Below are 22,500 nucleotides of genomic sequence, written 5' to 3'. Positions count from 1 at the left end.
ACAGTAGAATCGTTTGGACTGAATCTTATGAAGATGTTTTCCATCTTTGTTGTGAGACACAGTTGAGTTATGTCACAGCCTTGTTCCCACCACGATTCATCCGTAATGCATTCATTCAGACAGCTACCACAGAGAGAAGCCACGGCGTCGAGCCTTATCATCACCAATCAATTCTAACCCTGATGTGCTAACTGCGTATTTTCTGTTATACAAGACCAATTACACAGCTGGTACAACTGACACAGTTTGTTTTACTGACAAACACGTTGAATAAGCTCATAAAGATCCTCCGCCCTGTCAGGAGAAACACGTCAAGAGCTTCAGGCAGATACTGTACTTACAAAATGTCTAATTATGGAGCTACTGAAACGGGAACGTGTGAATGTTTCTCTAAAGTCCAGGTGAATAAAGTTTGCTTCATTCGATTTTCATCATACCATTACTGCAATCTGTGTAAGGACAGAGTTAGGGTTGGGTTAGGGTTAGGGTTAGGGGAAGCACTACGAAATTCATTCATTCATTCATCTCCTACCGCTTATCCGAACTTCTCGGGTCACGGGGAGCCTGTGCCTATCTCAGGCATCATCGGGCATCGAGGCAGGATACACCCTGGACGGAGTGCCAACCCATCACAGGGCACACACACACTCTCATTCACTCACACACACACACACTACGGACAAATTTCCAGAGATGCCAATCAACCTACCATGCATGTCTTTGGACCGGGGGAGGAAACCGGAGTACCCGGAGGAAACCCCCGAGGCACGGGGAGAACATGCAAACTCCACACACACAAGGTGGAGGTGGGAATCGAACCCCCGACCCTGGAGGTGTGAGGCGAACATGCTACTACGCAATTCAGTTTTCTGTTAATGAATTATTCTCAGCATATGCTGGATATGTCTCATTAAATTATCTATACAGAAAGTCTATGTACAGACTAATGCACAGATCAATGATAATTGTTTAACACAGTTAGTTTCCTTAGATGTTCTGAACCACGCTCTAACAGCAATTATCCAATTACTCATGGTTTGGATTTATGGAGGAGTTTTCAAGCGGTACAAAATGCTTTTTATACTGTACATGATAGCTCTAACAGAATAAATGTGAAAACGGCATCGTAGAGCAGTAACGTCACTCTGACAGCTTTGAAAGGGGAAATTAGTTTTTTTGTGTTTTTAGAACGAGGGGGAATCACTGTAAGTCATCCGGAGCAAAGCCACATGTACAGTGAAAGAAAAAAAAAAGAAACTGCAGAGACACCATTAAAGCTCTGGGTTGAACTGGTGACCCTGGAGCCGTGAGGCTGTAACGCTCTTCACTGCACCAACGGTATTAATAGTAACGTATGGAGCTCTGAGAGATCATTAATGAAAGTCTGGAGCCGTTATTGATCCCTCTGACTGTAAGGAATCAATGGCTTTTGCACGGTGCTAAACGACAACGGCACGCTGTAGCATCTGTTACTTTTATACAGTGATACGAAACTCAGTAGCACAGCAAATAAACATGTTCATAAACCTACAATTATCTTTGTCTTTTTTTAATATCTTAATTTGTAAGGAAGATGGGAGGTTACGGTGGCTTAGTGGTTAGCACGTTCGCCTCACACCTGCAGGGTTGGGGGTTCGATTCCCGCCTCCGCCTCGTGTGTGTGGAGTTTGCATGTTCTCCCCGTGCCTCGGGGGTTTCCTCCGGGTACTCCGGTTTCCTCCCCGGTCCAAAGACATGCATGGTAGGTTGATCGGCATCTCTGGAAAATTGTCCGTAGTGTGTGTGTGTGTGTGTGTGAGTGTGAATGAGAGTGTGTGTGTGCCCTGTGATGGGTTGGCACTCCGTCCAGGGTGTATCCTGCCTCGATGCCCGATGACGCCTGAGATAGGCACAGGCTCCCCGTGACCCGAGAAGTTCGGATAAGCGGTAGAAGATGAATGTATGAATGAATGAATGAATGAATGAAAAGAAATGCTACATGAAGCAGTATGTGCAGTGTAATTATTACGCCTCGATGGCAATTTGTGCTGCACATGTGCGGAGTAATTCTCGTATCACAGCACCGTACAAATCATCTCATTGAAACTAATAAAGATTGTGTATAAATGTCACTGAACATGTCCTTCTCTCTGAATGCATAATTGTTCTCCATTTTTCGTTTCACTTCAGCAGCAAAAAGGGAAGATGTTTTTACAGCGAGTACGATGTAGAGACGTTACGCGAGTTAAACAGCATCATAGAAAAATCTGTGACTCAATCTCGATCTTAAGGGTTAAAGCAACAGACACTATAGACACCAGGCATCGGTGAAATAAAGGAACAGACAAATACATTGCTGAGGTTTACAATCTGTGCATTTGACTGACAAAGATCGATCAAACCACCCTAACAGGACAGATGATTATAAAGAGATACCCCGCTGCCTACTCACCCCATCCGATCAGAGTGAAGCCCCACAGGTACTTAGTGTCTGACAGGAAGGCCATGAAGATGAGGCTGTGTAGATACAAGCCTTCCACCAGGATCCAGTAATAGTTTGTTGCCAGGAAATAGATGAACAGAAGAACTGTCACCTTACAGCCTATCTAGAAATGAAAGAGAAAGCTCGATATCACAATTAAACATGAGAAATAAAACGTGGCATGACATTTACACTCATTGTGTCATCCTGAGTTGAAAGATGAACATCAACCTAAAACCGTGTGCTTTGAGTTTGAGTTTAAAAAAAGAAGAAATTGATTTAAATCGATAACAAAATGTCACTTTGTGCCGCTGTGATGGTGATCGATCCTGAGCTCGGGACACAGGCTGCGTGGGCTTCCTTCTGTCTTCCACAAACATGCGGTAGATGGATTACTTCCTTTTGAGCAAGCGTGTGTGTATGTGTGTATGTGTGTGTATGTGTGTGTGCGTGTGTATGCGTGTGTGTGTATGCGTGTGTTCATTCATTTATTCATCTTCTACCGCTTATCCGAACTTCTCGGGTCACGGGGAGCCTGTGCCTATCTCAGGCGTCATCGGGCATCGAGGCAGGATACACCCTGGACGGAGTGCCAACACATCACAGGGCACACACACACTCTCATTCACTCACTCACACACACACACACACACTCTCATTCACTCACACACACACGTCCTCTTACACACGAAGCCTTTGGACGTCCACTGAGCCGAGGCCGACTCTAAGAATCCTGAGACATCTCCAGTTAGACTCTGTGGTACTCAGGAGATCAGAAGTCCTTGAACCTCACACCAATACCACATTTAACTGACTGTATATTACAATCACACCCCCAGTGTCACCCATATGAGGATGGCTTCCCCCTTGAGTTCGGTTCTTCTCAAGGTTTCTTCCTTTACCAATTTAAGGCAGTTTTTCCTTGCCACTGCTGCCTGAGTCACCTCAGACTTGCTCATAGGGGGATAAATACATACACACTGTGAACTATATACATCTAATAATAATCTAGAATTTTTATTCTGTTAATTCTTATTTCTTTTATTATTTGTTAATTCCTTTATCATTAATTATGTTTACCTTCTGCTCTGTGTTTATGTTCTGTAAAGCTGCTTTGAGACAATGTCTACTGTAAAAAGCGCTATACAAATAAACTTGTATTGAACACACACACACACACACACACACACACACACACACACTCTCATTCACTCACACACACACACACTTGACAATTTTTCAGAGATGCCGATCAACCTACCATGCATGTCTTTGGACCGGGGGAGGAAACCGGAGTACCCGGAGGAAACCCCCGAGGCACGGGGAGAAGATGCAAACTCCACACACACAAGGAGGAGGTGGGAATCGAACCCTGACCCTGGAGGTGTGAGGCGAACGTGCTAACCGCTAAGCCACCGTGCCCCCTAATACAAATTTCTAACAGCTAAATCTATTCTGGTTGTTGAAACTGAAAGGGTGTGATTTGCATTTTGGAAAATAAAAATGACTATTCATTAAATTCTTTTGTATTTTTTTTTAATTTTATTTATAAATTCAGTTTCTAAACCTGAAGGAATGACAACAACTTTGTTCTCCGTTTTAACTTGTTAACTTTCACGGTTTCTTAAAGTTTCTTCAGGGCTGATTATTATTATTATTATTATTATTATTATTATTATTATTATTATTATTATTATTATTATTAAGTTTTTTTTATAATTATACGACAAAACGTTTTTAAGGTCTGGCACGTTTAACAATGCACGTTGTCTCTGAGCAGCTTCACGGAACATACAAAATATAGCATAAAAAGTTACAAAGATTAATATATTACAAAAGTTTAAGGTTAATAATAGATTTATATTTAAATGTGTATGTATTTATCCCCAATGAGCAAGTCTGAGGTGACTGAGGTGACTGTGGGGAGGAAAAACTAGCTTAGATGCTAGAGAAAGAAACCTTGAGAGGAACCAGACTCATAGGGATAGGGTTACCTCATCCTCATCTGGGTGACTGTTGGGACAAACAAAACTCTTAAAGGTGGGGTCTGCGATTTTTGAGAAATGCTTCAGAAAACTGAGTCGGGCCGAATAATAAACAAAAATCAAAACAAAAACAAAACAAACATGTAGCCAATGAGCAGAAAGGGGCGTGTCTTGTCGATATGGGCGGAGAGAGTGTTCAGTGCGCGTGTGTGACATTAGCAGAAAGCGGTTTTAACATCGACATGGAGGATAAAAACAAAGAAAGAAAGAGAAGAAAGACTTACGATAAGGACAAGAAGTAGGACGTGTTAATATAGGATCAGCTTTCCAGCGCTGGAGAGAACTGAAGGAGCAGGAAGTCGGCCACATATTCACAGGTTGGAGTTTCCCGAGTCAATAACTCCTGAGCTAAACGCTGTTACTACACAAATAACACCTCTTTTCTATCGTAGTAATGTAGAGAGGCAGCTACAACCGCGTTTTGTGTAGTAACAGCGTTTAGCTCAGGAGTTATCGACTCGGGAAACTCCGACCTGTGAATATGTGGCCGACTTTACTTAAGACGCCGAGGCGCTTTTTTCCTTCTCGATAGGTGAGTAACGTTGGTTTTGCTTTGTTACACAGAACTAATATATGCCTTTGTCCTTTACATCATTATGCTTGTGTGGCATTTTTGCTTGTTTGTTTATCTACAATCGTATTGTTCTTCCCTTCAGCTATGATAAAGACACGTTTCTTTCTGTTAGTCGCCTGGGTTACGTATGTATGTGTGGGTGGAGCTATCGATACAGGGGTGGGACCCGTTTGGGTTAGGGGCGTGTTTGTTTTGGTGATTTTATATGTCAACATTGGCTTTCAAACAGCGGAGACCTCACCTTTAAATGGAATTGAGGTTTTAAATCTGAAGACTGAGACAGCGAACGATTAAACAGCTATTGCTTTGTAAATCAGAGGTATTTTTGCGATATTATTTTCATTTCTATCAGTATTTCACAACCGAACAACAACACTGTTTATTATAGCATCAGTTGACCACGAGATCTCATTAATCTTATGAACGCTGCATTTTGCAGCTTGTTATTAAGAAAAATATGAAGTTCATTCCAAATAATTCAGCTTCTTTCTCTCGACATCTTCCTTCCTCACTGTGGCATTATTCACACTATTTATACCATTTTTTCCACATTCAGTTCTCACATATCCCTGGCTGACATGTATAGATGGAACGATCTATACTTGTTGAGTTGAAGGTTCCTAGAAGATGATGGATGAGAGACCTGTATGACAGAAGTTCAACCTTCCCCCAAAAAAACAGGGAATAGCAACTATGGAGTTCTCCAAGACAGATACAGTGCGAATAAAGAATTTTTATTAAGAGGAACGATTCGTCTGTAATTTACAAACTTCATTAGGTAAATGTTTCATTATGTCGCTTCATAGAAGCCAACATTCTGTTTTAATATTTAAGCTTAGACAAAAATTTATAATGAGTAACTCCTCCTAGAGCTTTCGAGCCACATGCACCAAATTCGGATATGTTGTAGATCCCGGTCTGACGTTTGTTGCTATGACTTTTCTAAGCGATCCGAGTACCGGTACTTCTGGTACCGGGTCTCAAATTGGCCTTTTTTTCCCACTGACTCCCATTATAATCTTTGGAGGTTTATACTGTAACTCGGCAAGCTTATGAACTCTCTACACCAAACTCGACCAGCTCCTTTAGGGTGAGACTCTGTACAATGGTTTAAATCGGTGTACCGACTGGCCTTTTGGTTGTCCCACAGCCCCGCCCACAATATATGCAAAATCAAAAATCTTTTTACACCATGGACATGTGACATATCAAAACACTCATAACAATGAGGGGAACTTCGTCACAGGTTTTCGGATGACGTCACATGCTCATCTCCACTTGCCTACAAATGTTTTGGCACCCTAGCGCTCTACTAGATTTCACAAGTTTTATGTCCACTGGCCTCCAAAAGTAACACTGACCCTTATGTCCACCTGCCTCCAAAAAGCACCGGCCTTTGCGAATACCTGCCTCGTCAAAGCCAACATCAAAGTTTGTTGCGACGAATTTTACAAATCTAGTTTTTTTAAAATTAAGTTTCTTCTGTGAAATTTAAACATTTACATTTACAGCATTTAGCAGATACCCTTATCCAGAGTGACGTACATTTATTTCAATTTATACAACAGCAATTGAGGGTTAAGGGTGTAAGAAATGACAGATAAATGCACCCAGATTCCACTCCAAGATGCACATCGAAAAGAGCTCATTCCAAAAAGTCTTACGTATCATAAGGGTGATACGTTTATACGGTGATACGTCTAAATGAATAAACCTGATTAAATCGTTAGTATAGGAGCGGCAGCAGTAACAAAGATCGCCACTAACAAAGGGTCTACGTGGCCGCGATTACCATTTAAAGTGACCATTTGATTGCTAACATTTGTAACAATACCAAGCCAAGGTGTACGTGACCATGATTAACATTTAAAGACAATCAGCTAGACAACAAGGTGTATCCCATCCGTTTGGGAGACATTCAGTGCTTACGCTCAATACACATTTAAAGGGAAATGCCATTTAAACTACAAAGATTACAGTGACGTGACATACCGCTAAGTACGGTGACACATACTCAGAATTCATTCTCTACATTTAACCCATCCAAAGTGCACACACACTGCAGTGAACACACACACCGTGAACACACACCCGGAGCAGCTGCGGTGCCCTGGGAGCAGTTGGGTTGGGGATTTGGTGCCTTGCTCAAGGGCACCTCAGTCATGGCCGGCCTGAGACTTGAGCCCACAACCTTTGGGTTACGAGTCAGACTCTCTAACCATTAGGCCACGACTGCCCGATGAAAAACAGTATAAAATTATTGATTTGTCCTGCGTATTTTGTCACTGCTACGTTGGAATACGTTCCGATGGAACTTCTTGTTCTTCATTAAGATCTTCACGCTCATCGTTTCATTTTCTTACATTTTTTATTTCTTACAAGGGTCTTTCTAAGGGGCCCAGCAGTAGCAGCTTGCTGGACCTGGGATTCGAACTCATGACCCCGGTCAGTAGCCCGTCACCTTGACCACTGAGCTACCACATCCCCATTAAATCATTTTTCTAATCGATTTAGTTGAGAATTCCAACCAAGCAAGTTTTTTTTGATCGTGTTCTATATACAGTATGGTCCTCTTTTTTTCTCCCTGTATACTCACTCTCTTGGGGAAGTTATTTCATCACATGGGTTCTCTTACCACTGCTATGCTGATGATACACAACTTATCTTCTCTTTCCCACCCTCAGATGCCACAGCTTCTGACCGGATCTCAGCATGTCTGGCAGAAATTTCATCATGGATGACTGCTCATCAGTTAAAGCTCAATCCTAGCAAAACTGACCTGCTGTTCATCAGGTGATTCATCCCCAGGTCACGATCTTGCTATATCCTTGCACAACGATCTGACCTCCCCTTCAGCCACAGCTCGCAACCTTGGGGTAACCATGGACAATCAACTGTCCTTTTCCTCTCATGTCCCTAATGTGACTCGCTCATGTCGGTTTCTTCTCTACAACATTAGAAGGATTCGGCCATTTTTGTCCACACAGACTGCTCAGGTACTTGTTCAGTCTCTTGTCATTTCTAGACTGGATTACTGCAATGCACTGCTGGCAGGTCTACATATGAACGCAATCCGTCCTCTGCAAATGATCCAAAATGCAGCTGCACGGTTTGTTTTCAACCTGCCAAAGTTCTCCACACCCCCCCACTGCTGCGATCCCTCCACTGGCTTCAGGTAGCTGCAGCATCAGATTCAAAACACTGATCCTGGCCTACAAAGCCAAAAATCGACCAGCTCCCTCTTACCTCAAAGCCCTCATCACTCCTCGCACTGCACCCCACAACCTCCGATCTACCAGCACTGCTCGACTGGTTCCACCATCTCTCAGGGTAAGAGGCAAGTATACTACAAGACTCTTCTCTGTTCTGGCACCGAGGTGGTAGAACGAACTTCCCCTAGAGGTCCGGACAGCCGAGTCACTGGCTATTTTCAAGCGGCGGTTGAAGACCTACTTATTCAGGAAACACTACAACTAGCACTTCTTTCCTTATCTTTTGCATTAAAAAAAACAAACAAAAAAAAACCTTTGACACTTTTTCATTGTAACTTTGAACAAATGTTCTAAACTCATGGTACCTTAAGTATGTAACCTAGTGAGCAGCATTAATGTATTCAATGTTAGAGATTTAAGCTCTTATGTACGTCGCTCTGGATAAGGGCGTCTGCCAAATGCTGTAAATGTAAATGTAATGTAAATATATAATTCTCATTAAGGCACTTTCTCTTCGCCGGTTGACTAATATATTCCTAATGCAGGTGACTGAGCTGTACAGTAGTGACAGCAATAATATATGTACATCAGTAGGAAGGAACGGGGTGACTAAAGCTAAGCTGTGAGCCATCTGTAGTTTCTTCCCACTGTAATGTTCATACAGTATCATGTAGCGTTAGCCATTAAACCAACAGCTACGGTATGGACAAAGAGGACAAACTGTAAGAGGATGGCAAGAGGGACTGATTAGAAAGTGACATCCTATTAACTTCTCCAGAACATCCTGAAGATTTTAGCTTAGCAGAGCTTAGATCAGTCAGCTGCTGTAGATGTTTATTATTAACGAACGACCGTTACTGCAGTCTCGTCAACATTAGCATGCAAATAAATCACATATTTAATAGTTTCAGGTCCAGACCTCTTAATACAATTTCTGCCAAGTGTAAAATATGCTAACTATTTATCTCTGGCTGTTGTATTTGCTATGGAGATTAGATTCGCTTGAGTCAACTACTGGCTCACTAAGGTCAAACACATGACTTAAGCCCTGTTCATACGGGATTAGTTCTACGTGGGGATGTGGGGGGTAAAGTAATTATTACCAGAGCTTCTCTGTGATTTTAGTCCCGTCCGAATGCGCCATCTCGGTAATCATTACGGACAATGTCAGTAAAGATTACGGCGACTTTTACCTTCTGTAAAAAGGTCCGGAAAAATGACCTCAGGTAATACTGATCCCATCCGAATCGACCCGCTGTAAATATGTACGGTAAAATTCCGTCATTTCCTGTTTAAAGATAGTTTTTGGCGCGTTTTTCAAGCCTAGAGACGCCATGTTGTCTGTTTGCGCACGTGATAACAGGAAGCGACGTCATACGCACATGACGACAAGGAGGTTACTGTGGTGCGTAAAGCGAGTTACCCCTCCCACTTCTGCTAGTTTTACTGAGACGTCTTGTCCCGTGCGAATTGGCCAATTAATATTACAGACGTCCTGAGGTAAAATTGCATTACCCCACGTCCCCACGTAAAACTAATCCCGTCCGAATAGGGCTTTTAGGTCAAACACATGACTTTATCGAGTCTTTATTAGCTTACAGAGGTGGAATGTGTTAACATATTACACACTTTGTGATACTTTACATTTACATTTCATTTTGGTGTCAAATATTCCAGCACACTGCCACATAAAATCCATTCACTTCTATACAATGAGTAATTGTATAATGTGTATAGATATTAGTTCATTCATTCACTCATCTTCTACCGCTTATCTGAACTTCTCGGGTCACGGGCAGCCTGTGCCTATCTCAGGCGTCATCGGGCATCGAGGAAGGATACACCCTGGACGGAGTGCCAACCCATCACAGGGCACACACACACACACACACACACACACACACAAACACACTACGGACAATTTTCCAGAGATGCCAATCAACCTACCATGCATGTCTTTGGACCGGGGGAGGAAACCGGAGTACCAGGAGGAAACCCCCGAGGCACGGGGAGAACATGCAAACTCCACACACACACACACAAGGCGGAGGCGGGAATCGAACCCCCAACCCTGGAGGTGTGAGGCGAACGTGCTAAGCACTAAGCCACCGTGTCCCCCATATCGGTTGCTAAACCGCTAAATCTTCTGCAAATATGTTTACAAGAAGCCAAAAAGCACTTTTGATGCTCTTGCTCTCTGTGTTCTCTCTCTCTCTCTCTCTCCCTTCTCTCTCTCGCACTCTCACTCCCTTCTCTCTCTCGCACTCTCACTCCCTTCTCTCTCTCGCACTCTCACTCCCTTCTCTCTCTCTCTCTCGATGTAAGGATGATTTTTAATTATTTATTGCTTTCTGTTTAATATTAATATTTAGTGTTTGTAATAGTTAATAAACTGATTCATTTAACCTCTAGGATATCGAAAAGATATATTTAGTACATAAATAAACCACTGCCAAAGTTTGACCACATTAATGGACAATTCGTTCACAAAACCATGTGCGATTAGAGAAGCTTTGAGAGGAGAAACTGCATGATAGTGACTGTGTTTGTAATGACATACTGTATATTCTACTCATAATCAATTCCACCCACAAGCACTACGCAGTGCACAGTAACGAACCGATGTAAATCTTTACAGGATGCCAGGAGAGGAGCACATTTTTGTTAGCTTAGCATCTTTCCCATATTATAGTACTCCAGGACCAGCTCTGGGGTTAATAAGCTCATTTAGAAGCACAGCCAAGGCTCTGTATGTGAACAAGGACCTCATAACCTTCTGTTCCTGAAAACAGGCCAATTTCATACTGCCCACCAACCATAATCAGTGCACTGTGTACTGGTCATTTGGCATAACTGGCATAATGTGCACTTTGTAATCATGTAATCAAGCAACTATATATATATAACTATATATAAATATAACTACAAGTGTGTGTGTGTGTGTGTGTGTGTGTGTGTGTGTGTGTGTGTGTGTGTGTGTGTGTGTGTGTGTGTGTGTGTAGTGGCAGTTGGTCACAGATTTACATACAAATCATTTTTAGGTCTTTCTACAATCTTTCTACATTAGAACATTACATTTCTACAACATTAGAAAGATTCGGCCATTTTTATCCACATAGGAGACTTGTTCAGTCTCTTGCTATTTTGGGACTGGATTACTGCAACTCTCTCTCTCTCTCTCTCTCTCTCTCTCTCTCTCTCTCTCTCTCTCTCTCTCTCTCTCTCTCTCTCTCTGTCTCTCTGTGTCTCTCTCTGTCTCTCTGTGTCTCTCTCTGTCTGACTGTCTGTCTCTCTGTCTCTCTCTCTCACACTCTCTCTCTCTCTCTCTCTCTCTCTCTCTCTCTCTCTCTCTCTCTCTCTCTCTCTCTCTCTCTCGATCTCCCCCCACCCTCTCTTCCTTCTTTCTCTCTCTCTGTCTCTGTCTCTCTGTCTCCCTTTGCCCCTATCTTTGTTTCCCCCCCCCTCTCTCTGTCTCTCTCCCCTCTCTCTCTCTGTCTCCCCCCTCTCTCTCCCCCCCCTCCCCCCCTCTCTCAATTCTACCATCTGATCCCAATTCAAACACACCACACCACACCACACCACACCACACCACTGCTGTGCTCCTCCACTGGTTTCTGGTATCTGGACGTATCAGTCCTCACCCCCTCAGATCTACCAGCCCTCCTCGACTGGTCCCTTCATCTCTCAGGGTTAAAGGTAAGTATTACACTAAGGCTCTTTTTTGAAACACTTTAACAAGCTCTTATTTTCTCTGCTTGTTTTTATGGGTTTAAAATAAATAAAGTTTTAGTCTGATGGTATGATGAGTCTGACCGAGTGAAGCAGTGAGGATGTTTTCACTGATAGAAACTTCACTTTTCTACATCACTCTGGATAAAGGAGTCAGTCAGTCTGTCTGTCTGTCTGTCTGTCTGTCTGTCTGTCTGTCTGTCTGTCTGTCTGTCTGTCTGTCTGTCAAATGCCGTAAACGGAAATATTTTACGCACTAACAACTTTATGCTTTGTGCTTTTTCACATCCTAATAGACTGAAAATCGACCAGGAGGCTTCTGTTGACTCCGGTTCACATAATGAGTTCACAATACGATCCCCTTCGACATAAGCAGTCCAAATCGACTTCAGGCGGAAACCAGACTTCTGATTCAGTCCCACAGATGTGCCTTTGAACTGCATAACTATAAACATGAACAGAATTTTGTGCCAAGATTAAACCCAGCAATTGCACAAAACAGCTGGGCCCCAAAGCCTTCCACCCTCGGACCCTGGCTTCGTTCCTGTGTGGCTTATAAAGAGAGACTCAAGCTGTGGCTTTGGCAAAACAAATTGCACAATTCTCCTGTTGGCTGTTGTGGACATGATTAAAGTCTCAGCGTGGGCTTCACTATATAATGAAATCCCACTAAAATGGCAGACTGCATAGCAGCACCAGGCGGATTTGTAGGTGGTTATTTAAAATAAGCACATTGCCAATAAAGACTTTGTACGGGGTGAATCTCTTGTGAAATGGTGCCCTGACACTCTGGCTAGCTCGGCGACTGCAGACACACAGCACGCATTCATAGTTCACTGTAATCAAACACACTTTTAGCCTTGTGTGGCTTTTGGATTTGGCATGCAGGTCATTTCTGCTCTCCGGTTCTGCCAGGTTACTCCGATGGACCCCGAAATATTAGAAAAAAGCAAAAGAATTTAGCTCGTTCAAGTGCAATCGATGTCTACGTCAGACCTCTGTCTTACCAATTCAACACTTATCCCATGCCTCGATCTGAACCCTTTTAACCCGAACCCTTGCTGAGGGTGATAATATTCACTAGTGCCCCTGTTTAGCATTCAGGAGGTCCATGCTAATAAAAACTAAAGCATCAGATATGTCTACTGTTAGAAATGACTGCAAAGCCTGAGATGGAGCGTCGTTTAACCAATTATTTATACACACTCTGGATCATCTACAATGTAAGGGGTCAAAGCCAAAGGGAGAAATAACAGGCGATAAGCAAGGACAGGCAAAGACTTTGCTAAGAAATCTAGAATATCAGAAATAAGTAGATTTGTAAAGTTCGTCGTGACAAACTTTGATGTTGGCTTTGACGATGCAAGTGTTCTCAACGGATGGTGCTTTTTGGGGGCGAGTGGACATAAGGGTTAGTGTTGCTTTTGGAGGCAAATGGACAGAAAGCTAGGGTGCCAAAACATTTGGAGGTAAGCGGAGACGAGCATGTGACATCATCCAAATACTCCTGACGTAGTTCCACACATTGGGCTGAGTGTTTTGATATGTCACATGTCCATGTTGTAAAAAGTTTTTTGATTTTGCATATATTCTGGGCGGGGCTGTGGGACAACCGGAAGGCCGGTCGGTATGCCGATTTAAACCTTTGTACAGAGTCTCACCCTAAAGGAGCTGGTCGAGTTTGGTGTAGAGAGTTCATAAGCTTGCTGAGTTATAAACCTCCAAAGTTTATAATGGGAGTCTATTGCCCCTTTCCCACCGAGGCAGTTCGAGTGCAGGTTCAGAGCCTAATTTAGAACCAGTTCTTTTTGTTTCGACCGCCAAAGCACCGGCTCCGAACCAGGAAAAGTGGTTCTTAAGTAGCACCAAAACGTCGCTGGTCTAGACTTAAGAACCGCTTGCGTCAGGAGCTGTGGGCGGGGCTACTGTTAGCACATAGGTTCGCAAAGCCATGAGCATTAACAGTAAAGCAACATCCGCCATTGTTGTGTTTGTGTTTGTCGCTGCTGCGCTAACGTCGCTGGGACACGTGACACGTATACATTGACGTCACACTCGGCGCTGTGTTGCTCTCTAGCTGGTGGAAAGGCAAACCGGTTCTTAGAAGGTTCGCCAGTGGAACCAAGTCTGAACCAGCACCCGGTTCTTTCCGGTGGAAAAGAGGCATAAGGGAAAAAAGGCCATTTTGAGACCCGGTACCGAAAGTACCGGTACTCAGATCGCTTAGAATAGTGTCATAGCAACAAACTTCAGATCGGGATGTACAACATATCCGAATTTGGTGCATGTGGCTCGAAAGCACTAGGAGGAGTTACTCTTTGTAAATTTTTGTCTAAGTTAAATATTAAAACAGAATATCGGCTTCTACGAAGCGACATAATCAGTAATGAATAATAAAAAAAACACTAATGGGTATCGGGTGCGATTGTAACCTGATGATGAAGACCTCTGAAAGCGTGGGATGGAATTTTGAGATCGATATGGTTTAATAACGGAATACAATTGTCTTGATTCGGATCAACAGATGATTAGCTCAATAAAGTCGTACGGAACTTGTATGTCGTATGACCACGAATATAAGTCGTATAAGTGTACGCAAGTATAACGATAACCAATTAATTCTGTTTAGTCTGTAAAATATTCCTTTAGCATTCTTTTAATCAAGTCACTATTTCAGAAGCAAAACTGCACTTATCTTTATCCTTCTGTCTGGAATAAGCTCGGCCTTTCATTAATACGATACACAGATGTATCCTGCCGATAAGCTAGAAATGTAATTTGTATTTTATCTAATCTAGACTACGTATCTGTTCATATGTTAATTGAAATGCAGCGCGATGCGTCGTCTAATGCCGCGCAGACGCTAATCCCGCGTGAAAAGCAGCTAAAATGTGTAAAGTAACTCTGATAAGCCTTGAAAATCACACCGCAACAAACCGGGATGAATTTTACTGTACTATCAGTGACGAAACCCAAGCCTACGATCTTCCAGGAGAAATCTAACCCTTCATAAACGGCTTTGATAAAGCAGCGAAAGCATGAAATGCAACTGTTGGGATGGAAGCTGATGCTTCGTGAAGTGATGGATCTGAGGATGTAGCATCGCCACAGGCACAACATTACTCACATACTGAGAGGTGTTCACTGGTGCCACATCCACCGTGTTTGTGAGATTATTCATGAGCACGGCATCGAACTCCTGGAGTCCAGCGCTGGTGTGCACCACCCGGTCTTTTATGAAGATGCTTATAGCACGTAGTATGAAGGACACGAACAGGTGCATGTGGATGTAGTTCCTTGTGCAATGCAACCTCCTAGAAATGTGCACAGTTGGGTTAGAGCAGCGAAGTAGTCATGTTTCTAAAGAAAAATAATAAAAGCATAAAGTTATAAATATGAAGTATAACAGATATCATTTTTGTAGGTTTTATTCTACATTATATCACGCAGTGATCCTGTTCTTTCTTTCTTTTTTTCTTCTCTGACTCATTTCATCTCCTACCGCTTATCCGAACTTCTCGGGTCACGGGGAGCCTGTGCTCAGGCGTCATTGGGCATCGAGGCATGATACACCCTGGACGGAGTGCCAACCCATCACAGGGCGCACACACACTCTTATTCACACACACACACACACACACACACACACACACACACACACACACACACACACACACACACACACACACACACACACACACACACACACACACACACACACACACACACACTACGGACAATTTTCCAGAGATGCCAATCAACCTACCATGCATGTCTTTGGACCGGGGGAGGAAACCGGAGTACCCGGAGGAAACCCCCGAGGCACGGGGAGAACATGCAAACTCCACACACGCAAGGCGGAAGCGGGAATCGAACCCCCGACCCTGGAGGTGTGAGGCGAACGTGCTAACCACTAAGCCCCCGTGTCCCCCCCTCCTCTTTGACTCATCATTTCTAATAATAATCAGTTTCCCCTGAAACATGTCAGGATAAAAGACCTGATTTACTGGAAAAAAAATTTTCGTCTGTACTTAAATCTATCTTTTTTTTTATTATTATTATTTTCTTTGAATAAATTTGCATCAGATAACGTTTTGATTTCTGTCATATCTTGATTGTCAGATTAAAGTAAACTACTTAGCAACCTTTTTAAAAACCAAGGATGTCAGTAATCCTGGAGGTAATTGCAAATGGACCAGAGCTCATCAATTTTAATCAAGCGTGCCACAGAAATTTACATACGTCTCATAAACTTATTACACCTCTTATACTAAGCATCACAATAAGTGTCAGATACGTCGTCCTTCTGAAATCCAGCACCGTTCGTGGTCCTCTTTCGATCTGTATTAGATCATTCCTGAAAAAGATATTTCTCGTGTACATCTTGGAAATAATAAAGATGTAACAGGCTTCGGGTAAAATAAGAGGAATGCTATTTAAATTCTGTCTCAGATATCATTATATTTTTTGTCCTAGCTGCTTCTTCTAATGAATAAACCGATACCTTTGATGTATTTGGTTTCTCATGTACGTCTGTAAGACATGGACATGTTCCTCCTGTCAGATAAAGAGACTATTATTTTCAATGAAGTATGCTAGTCACCAAGGAAACCACACAAAGAGACGAGTGCTCCCTTGTGCACTCTTTGTCAAGTGAAGCTCTGCAAAAAAAAAAAAAAAAAAAAAACCCTCCCTATTACACACTTTGTCTTTCCGCTGTCTGGTAATTGATGAGGTCTAAAATGATTTTACTATTAGCACTAAAATAGCTCTTTGGCCATCTTCAGCTGTGGAACCAACCAGTAATCATAGTGAAGCCACTTTCAGGGATTATAATATATCATAATAAATGAAGACTTTCTCCATCTTATCCAGAGAAATCTGGGGGCAGTGGAGGCTCAACTGGGTAATGCTCAGGGTTGTTGATCAGAGGATCTGATCAACTGCTGGGCCCTTGAGCATGGCCCTCAACCCTCCCTGCTCCAGGGGCACTGCATTATAGCTTCCCCTGCACGCTACTGTACGTTCATTCATTCCCTTCCACTTATCCGAACTTCTCGGGTCACGGGGAGCCTGTGCTTATCTCAGGCGTCATCGGGCATCGAGGCAGGATACACCCTGGACGGAGTGCCAACCCATCACAGGGCACACACACACACTCTCATTCACTCACACACACTCACTACGGACAATTTTCCAGAGATGCCAATCAACCTACCATGCATGTCTTTGGACCAGGGGAGGAAACCGGAGTACCCGGAAGAAACCCACGAGGCACGGGGAGAACATGCAAACTCCACACACACGGTGGAGGCGGGAATCGAACCCCCAACCCTGGAGGTGTGAGGCGAACGTCCTAACCACTAAGACACCGTGCCAGTTGGGGTATGTGAAGAAAAGAATTCCGCTGTAATGTATATGTGGCGATAATAAAGGCTTCTGGGCCCCTGTTCGATTCTATCCTAAATGATTTATCCCGAGCCACTTCGTTTTATTTGACTGTAGATTTTTTTTATCCTAATAATCTGCACAAATATTCCAAGATTACGGATGGAGATATTCTACAGAACCTTCTAATTAACAGACAGAGCTTCTAGAGTGGGCATGTTTAAAACTGAACCAGTCCTTGTTCCACATTCGTCCTGCTTATAAAAGGGCTTGGAATAACCATCTACAGATAGATATGACCACACGAGATCCCCTGAGTGCTTCGTGCCCTAAAGGATTGTTGTGTGAGTCATTTCACACTCACCGACAGTACAGAGCTGTTGATGTTCAGCTGAACCTCAGGCTTTAGAGCCTCTCTCAGTGAGAATGTACATATATACGGCTGAAATCCTTTTGAAACTGATGATTAGTGAATCGATGCTCGCTGAACCACTCGACCTGACTTCCGTGTACTTACTGTAAGTAATGCTCTTAGCACATCAGCTTAATGGTGTTTAACATCACTCGCTTGTCTAAATGGCAGCATGTCACATGCCTGGGCCACTTGGATGCATCGGATTTATGCAGAAACTGTTCCGGAATATAATTATGGGTCGTTTTTTTTTGTCATTTTGTCTCTTTGTTCTGAGGCTTTATACAGTTTATGGCTCTCCACAGATATTATAATAACCAACAGTCAATAGAAGCTTTACAGTATGAGGGAGAGTTTAACAATATAATCTCCTAAACCTGAGTATTATCAGCTTCTGTCAGTGGGCTAGAGATAATATATAGTAGAGAGAGAGAGAGAGAGCTACAGAGAGAGAGAGAGTAAGAGAGTAAGAGAGAGAGAGAGAGAGAGAAAGTAAAAAAGAGAGAGTAAGAGAGAGCTACAGAGAGAGAGAGAGAGAGAGAGACAGAGAAAAAGAGAGAGAGAGACAGAAAAAGAGAGAGAGAGAGAGACAGAGAAAAAGAGAGAGAGAGACAGAGAAAAAGAGAAAGAGAGACAGAAAGAGAGAGAGAGAGAGAGACAGAGAAAAAGAGAGAGAGAGAGTAAGAGAAAAAGAGAGAAGAACAAAGAGACGAGAAAGAGGGCAGAGAAGAGAAAGAAGAAAGAAAGAGAGAGAAAGAGAGAAAAAGAGAGAGAGAAAAGAGAGGGGAGAGAGAGAGAAAAAAAGAAAGAAAGAGAGAAGAGAAAGATAGATAGATAGAGAGAGAGATAGAGAGATCGATCTCTCGCTCTATAGCTCTCTCGCTCTCTGCTATCTCTCTCTATCTCCTCTCTCTTCTCTTCTTCTCTCTCTCTCTCTCTCTCTCTCTCTCTCTCTCTCTCTGTCAGTCTCTCTCTCTCTCACTCTCTGTCTGTCTGTCTGTCTCTCTCTCCCTCTCTCTCTCTCCTTACTCTATCCCCCTCCCTTCTTCCGCTCTCTCTCCCTCCGCCCCCCTCTCTTTCTGCCTCTCTCTCTCTCCCTTCTTCCTCTCTCTCTCTCTCTCTCTCTCTCTCTCTCTCTCTCTCTCTCTCCTTCCCCTCTCCCTCCCTCCTTCTCTTTATATACCACTGTTTCTGCACCTGTTTGGCTTTTAATCTCATTTTCACTTCGCGTCCTTTTTATTTGCATGAGGTATTTGGCAGTGAAGATGCCACAAAGCTTCACAGAGATCTCAGTGTTTTGTTCACTGAAGCTGATTAGAACAATGTGAGGGACTTTATCTCTGAGAAAACAAGAGTAATGCTTAGAGAACGTCAGATATACTTCAGCGCTCACTTTAATAGGAACACAGCAGCACAATACATAAAACCATGTAGATAAGAGCTTCAGTTAACGTTCACCTTAAACACAAGAAAGTGTGATCTGGTGGCATTAAGGTGGCGTGGTCGTTAGAAACAGTGATACGTCGCGATACGAGTGCACTGACATACAAATTTTTTGAGATACGAGCTGTGATTCGGCCAAATTTTTGCCTTGAGATACGAACAAATTTTTGAGATGCGAGCATCCGAGCCGGCGAGGCAGAGATCGCCAGAGATCCCCAACAACCACGTGTGAGATACGAACATCTGGGAGTAAATAAAAGGGAGGAAGAAACAAACCTGCTTGAACGGGTTTTTATTAAAATGACCGTTCCATTTAAGTGTGTACAATAGTGAGTAAGTGAACGAAAGTGAAAGTGTAATTCCTCCTAACTCCTCCGCCTAGTTACTCCTCCGCCTATTTACTCCTCCGCCTATTTACTCCTCCACCTGTTTACTCCTCCGCCTGTTTACTCCTCCGCCTGTTTACTCCTCACTCAACGTCCATGCGCATCTTCCCTTACCTCGAGTCGTCTGATCTCCGAGGTAAATAATCCACTTGATAATAAAACCAGTTTATTTTCTTAACATTCTCTTTTATTACTGTATGTTTTTATACAATATTTCTCATTAATAAATACAGTACTGAACATTGTTCATATTCAAAACACATAAAACAACTGGAGTGGAATTTTGCGAGCTGGAACGGATTAATGGGATTTCAATTCATTTAAATGTGGAAAATTGCTTTGAGATACGAGCAAATCGAGATACGAGCGAAGTCACGGAACGAATTAAACTCGTATCTCGAGGTATCACTGTACTTAACAACAAGCCTTAAACATCAGGCTCTACTCCTGTTAGGCAAGGACAAGAATCTGAGAACACATCGTGATGCTTTTCTCTTCACGCTGGTTGTAACAAGTGATTATTCGGGTCATTATATCCTTCCTGGAAGCTCAAACCAATCTGGCCAAGTTCGTCTGATCTTCTCATCACCTAAACCTATCCACCCACAGAACTGTCACTCACTCACTCCATGTATTTTATTCTGTGTACATTTATCTACTGTTTGTTCCGTGTTCAAATCCCAGGAGATCAGCAGTTCCTGAAATATTCAAGCCCATCTGGTAGCACCAACCATGCCAAGGTTAAAGTCATAGAGATCACGCTTTCTCGCTTCTTTCTGATGTTTGGATCTGCATGAACGTTTCACAAAGTGCTGCTGCCAAATGACTGACCGATTCATTCACCAGCACTCGAGATGAATAGGTCATTTTTATGTCAGTATCCAGATTAGATTATCCAAATTATTATATAACAAATATAGCATTTAGATTTTTTTTTATAGCATTAAAAAATATCTTAGGTCACGGGGAGCCTGTGCCTATCTCAGGTGTCATCGGGCATCGAGGCAGGATACACCCTGGACGGAGTGCCAACCCATTACAGGGCACACACACACTCTCATTCACTCACACACACACACTACGGACAATTTTCCAGAGATGCCAATCAACCTACCATGCATGTCTTTGGACCAGGGGGAGGAAACCGGAGTACCCGGAGGAAACCCCTGAGGCACGGGGAGAACATGCAAACTCCACACACACAAGGCGGAGGCGGGAATCGAACCCCCAACCCTGTAGGTGTGAGGTGAACGTGCTAACCTCTAAGAGACCGTGCCGTCTTGCCTTAATTCGATATATTTTAAGTGTTGTGCCTTCAGTAGGAATGAATTATACAGTTGTGAATATAAAACCCGAAACAGGACCTTACCTAAAATATCCGATGATAAGGATGGCCACGAGAAGCGACCCAAAGGACACGGCGTACCCCACAGTGTACATGATGTGAAGCCTCTCGAAAAATACTTGCTGTAAGTACAAAGCGGTTTGTGTAGAGAACATTCACACATCAGGACAATAGAAGTAGAAGATTTTTTGAGCAGTCACTTACTCGCTCACTGTTTGGCCCAGGAGATTTTATACACTCTGTGTAATTGGCCCACGTCTTATTCAGACCCTCTCCGAGCACCCAGGAACTGTTAGATTCACACCTCCTGTAGGCAAAGCCTGTAAAAGTGAATATAAGCTGCATGTTACAGTATGTCATGTCATCCATAAGAATCTGATTTCTTAATCATTTGCAGCACTTGGCTGTAGATGCTCTTATCCAGAGTCAACTTACATTTATCTACATTGTTTTTATACAGCTGCAGGGCTCTCAGGTTTTAAAGACAGGCAAGAGAGACATTATTTTTTCATTGGTTGTTGTGTTAAATCTTACCCAGATACAGTAGTGCTAGTTTCTGATTGGCTGTTGTGTAGCCTCTTTTTTTGATTGGCTGATAAGTGTCAGGCTCGACTAAGAGCTCCAGGTGAGACGCGCTTGTTTCCTGCACGTTTCCATAGAGACGGCGGTGCGGAGTATTACGTTCTGGGCGCCGTGGCTTATTAAATATATGATAAATAGTCAAAAGGTTTTTCTGTGTGAGAAATTCGATGTGTGGCGAGAGAGCGTGAGAAAAGACCCAAATGCGTGACGGTCGCTCTCAATGCGTGACACTTGCCAGCCCTGTGACTGAGGGTTTAGGGCCTCCCTCAAGGGCCCGGCAGCAGTAGCTTATTGGGACTGGGTGACTTTCTGATTAGACCAACAGCTCAACCACTGAGCTATCACATCCTTAACCCTCCGTTAGTCCACAGCTCTAAAACACACGTTAAACCTAATTCTAGATGCATTAAGACCTATCGCTTATCTTAGGCACAAGTAAAAAAATTGTTCAAGTAACAACTCCTTTATAACAGATTATTTAAATTAAATACAGATGTTTAAAGCATTTCTGTAGGTCACGCTGGTTAATGCTGCTGATGCCTGCGGAAATGATGTTAATTTTACGATCATACCTGCATGGTTGAAATCATAGATGTATTTGGGACACGGTGCTTTGGTCAGAAATCCAGGGGAACCTCGTGGCCAACAGATCAATCCGTCCCATTCTGCAGGGCACACATCCACTTTTTAACAAGAAAAAAAAAATCATATGAATGAATGTTGTCTTGAGATATTTTCTTATCAAACAGTTAAATGATTAAATTATTATGGCCATGTCTGGGGTAATAGTTGTAATATAATCAAACAAATGTAATAATTATTTAATTCACTCCAAACAAGAATGTTGTATAATAATAATAATAATAATAATAATAATAATAATAATAATAATAATAATAATAATAACATAAAGATAATAATAA

The 22,500-nt window shown here is 42.8% G+C and overlaps 1 protein-coding gene across 1 annotated transcript in view; it reads right to left on the bottom strand.

Moving 5' to 3' along the window:
• Positions 1–22,500, bottom strand: part of pth2ra (parathyroid hormone 2 receptor a) — a 53,753-nt gene that overhangs the window by 18,540 nt on the left and 12,713 nt on the right. Inside the window, exons 3-7 of the mRNA XM_027145361.2 lie at positions 22,150–22,260; positions 21,200–21,315; positions 21,020–21,117; positions 15,149–15,335; positions 2,432–2,585 (exon numbers count right to left, since the gene is read on the bottom strand). Coding sequence (XP_027001162.1) covers positions 2,432–2,585; positions 15,149–15,335; positions 21,020–21,117; positions 21,200–21,315; positions 22,150–22,260 — 666 coding nt within the window. The remainder of the gene's footprint in view (positions 1–2,431; positions 2,586–15,148; positions 15,336–21,019; positions 21,118–21,199; positions 21,316–22,149; positions 22,261–22,500) is intronic.

This window comes from Tachysurus fulvidraco, chromosome 6, assembly GCF_022655615.1.
Source record: "Tachysurus fulvidraco isolate hzauxx_2018 chromosome 6, HZAU_PFXX_2.0, whole genome shotgun sequence".
Taxonomy (NCBI): Eukaryota; Metazoa; Chordata; class Actinopteri; order Siluriformes; family Bagridae; genus Tachysurus; species Tachysurus fulvidraco.
The sequence above is the reverse complement of the archived record's forward strand: the minus strand, read 5'-3'. Positions and strand labels throughout refer to the sequence as shown.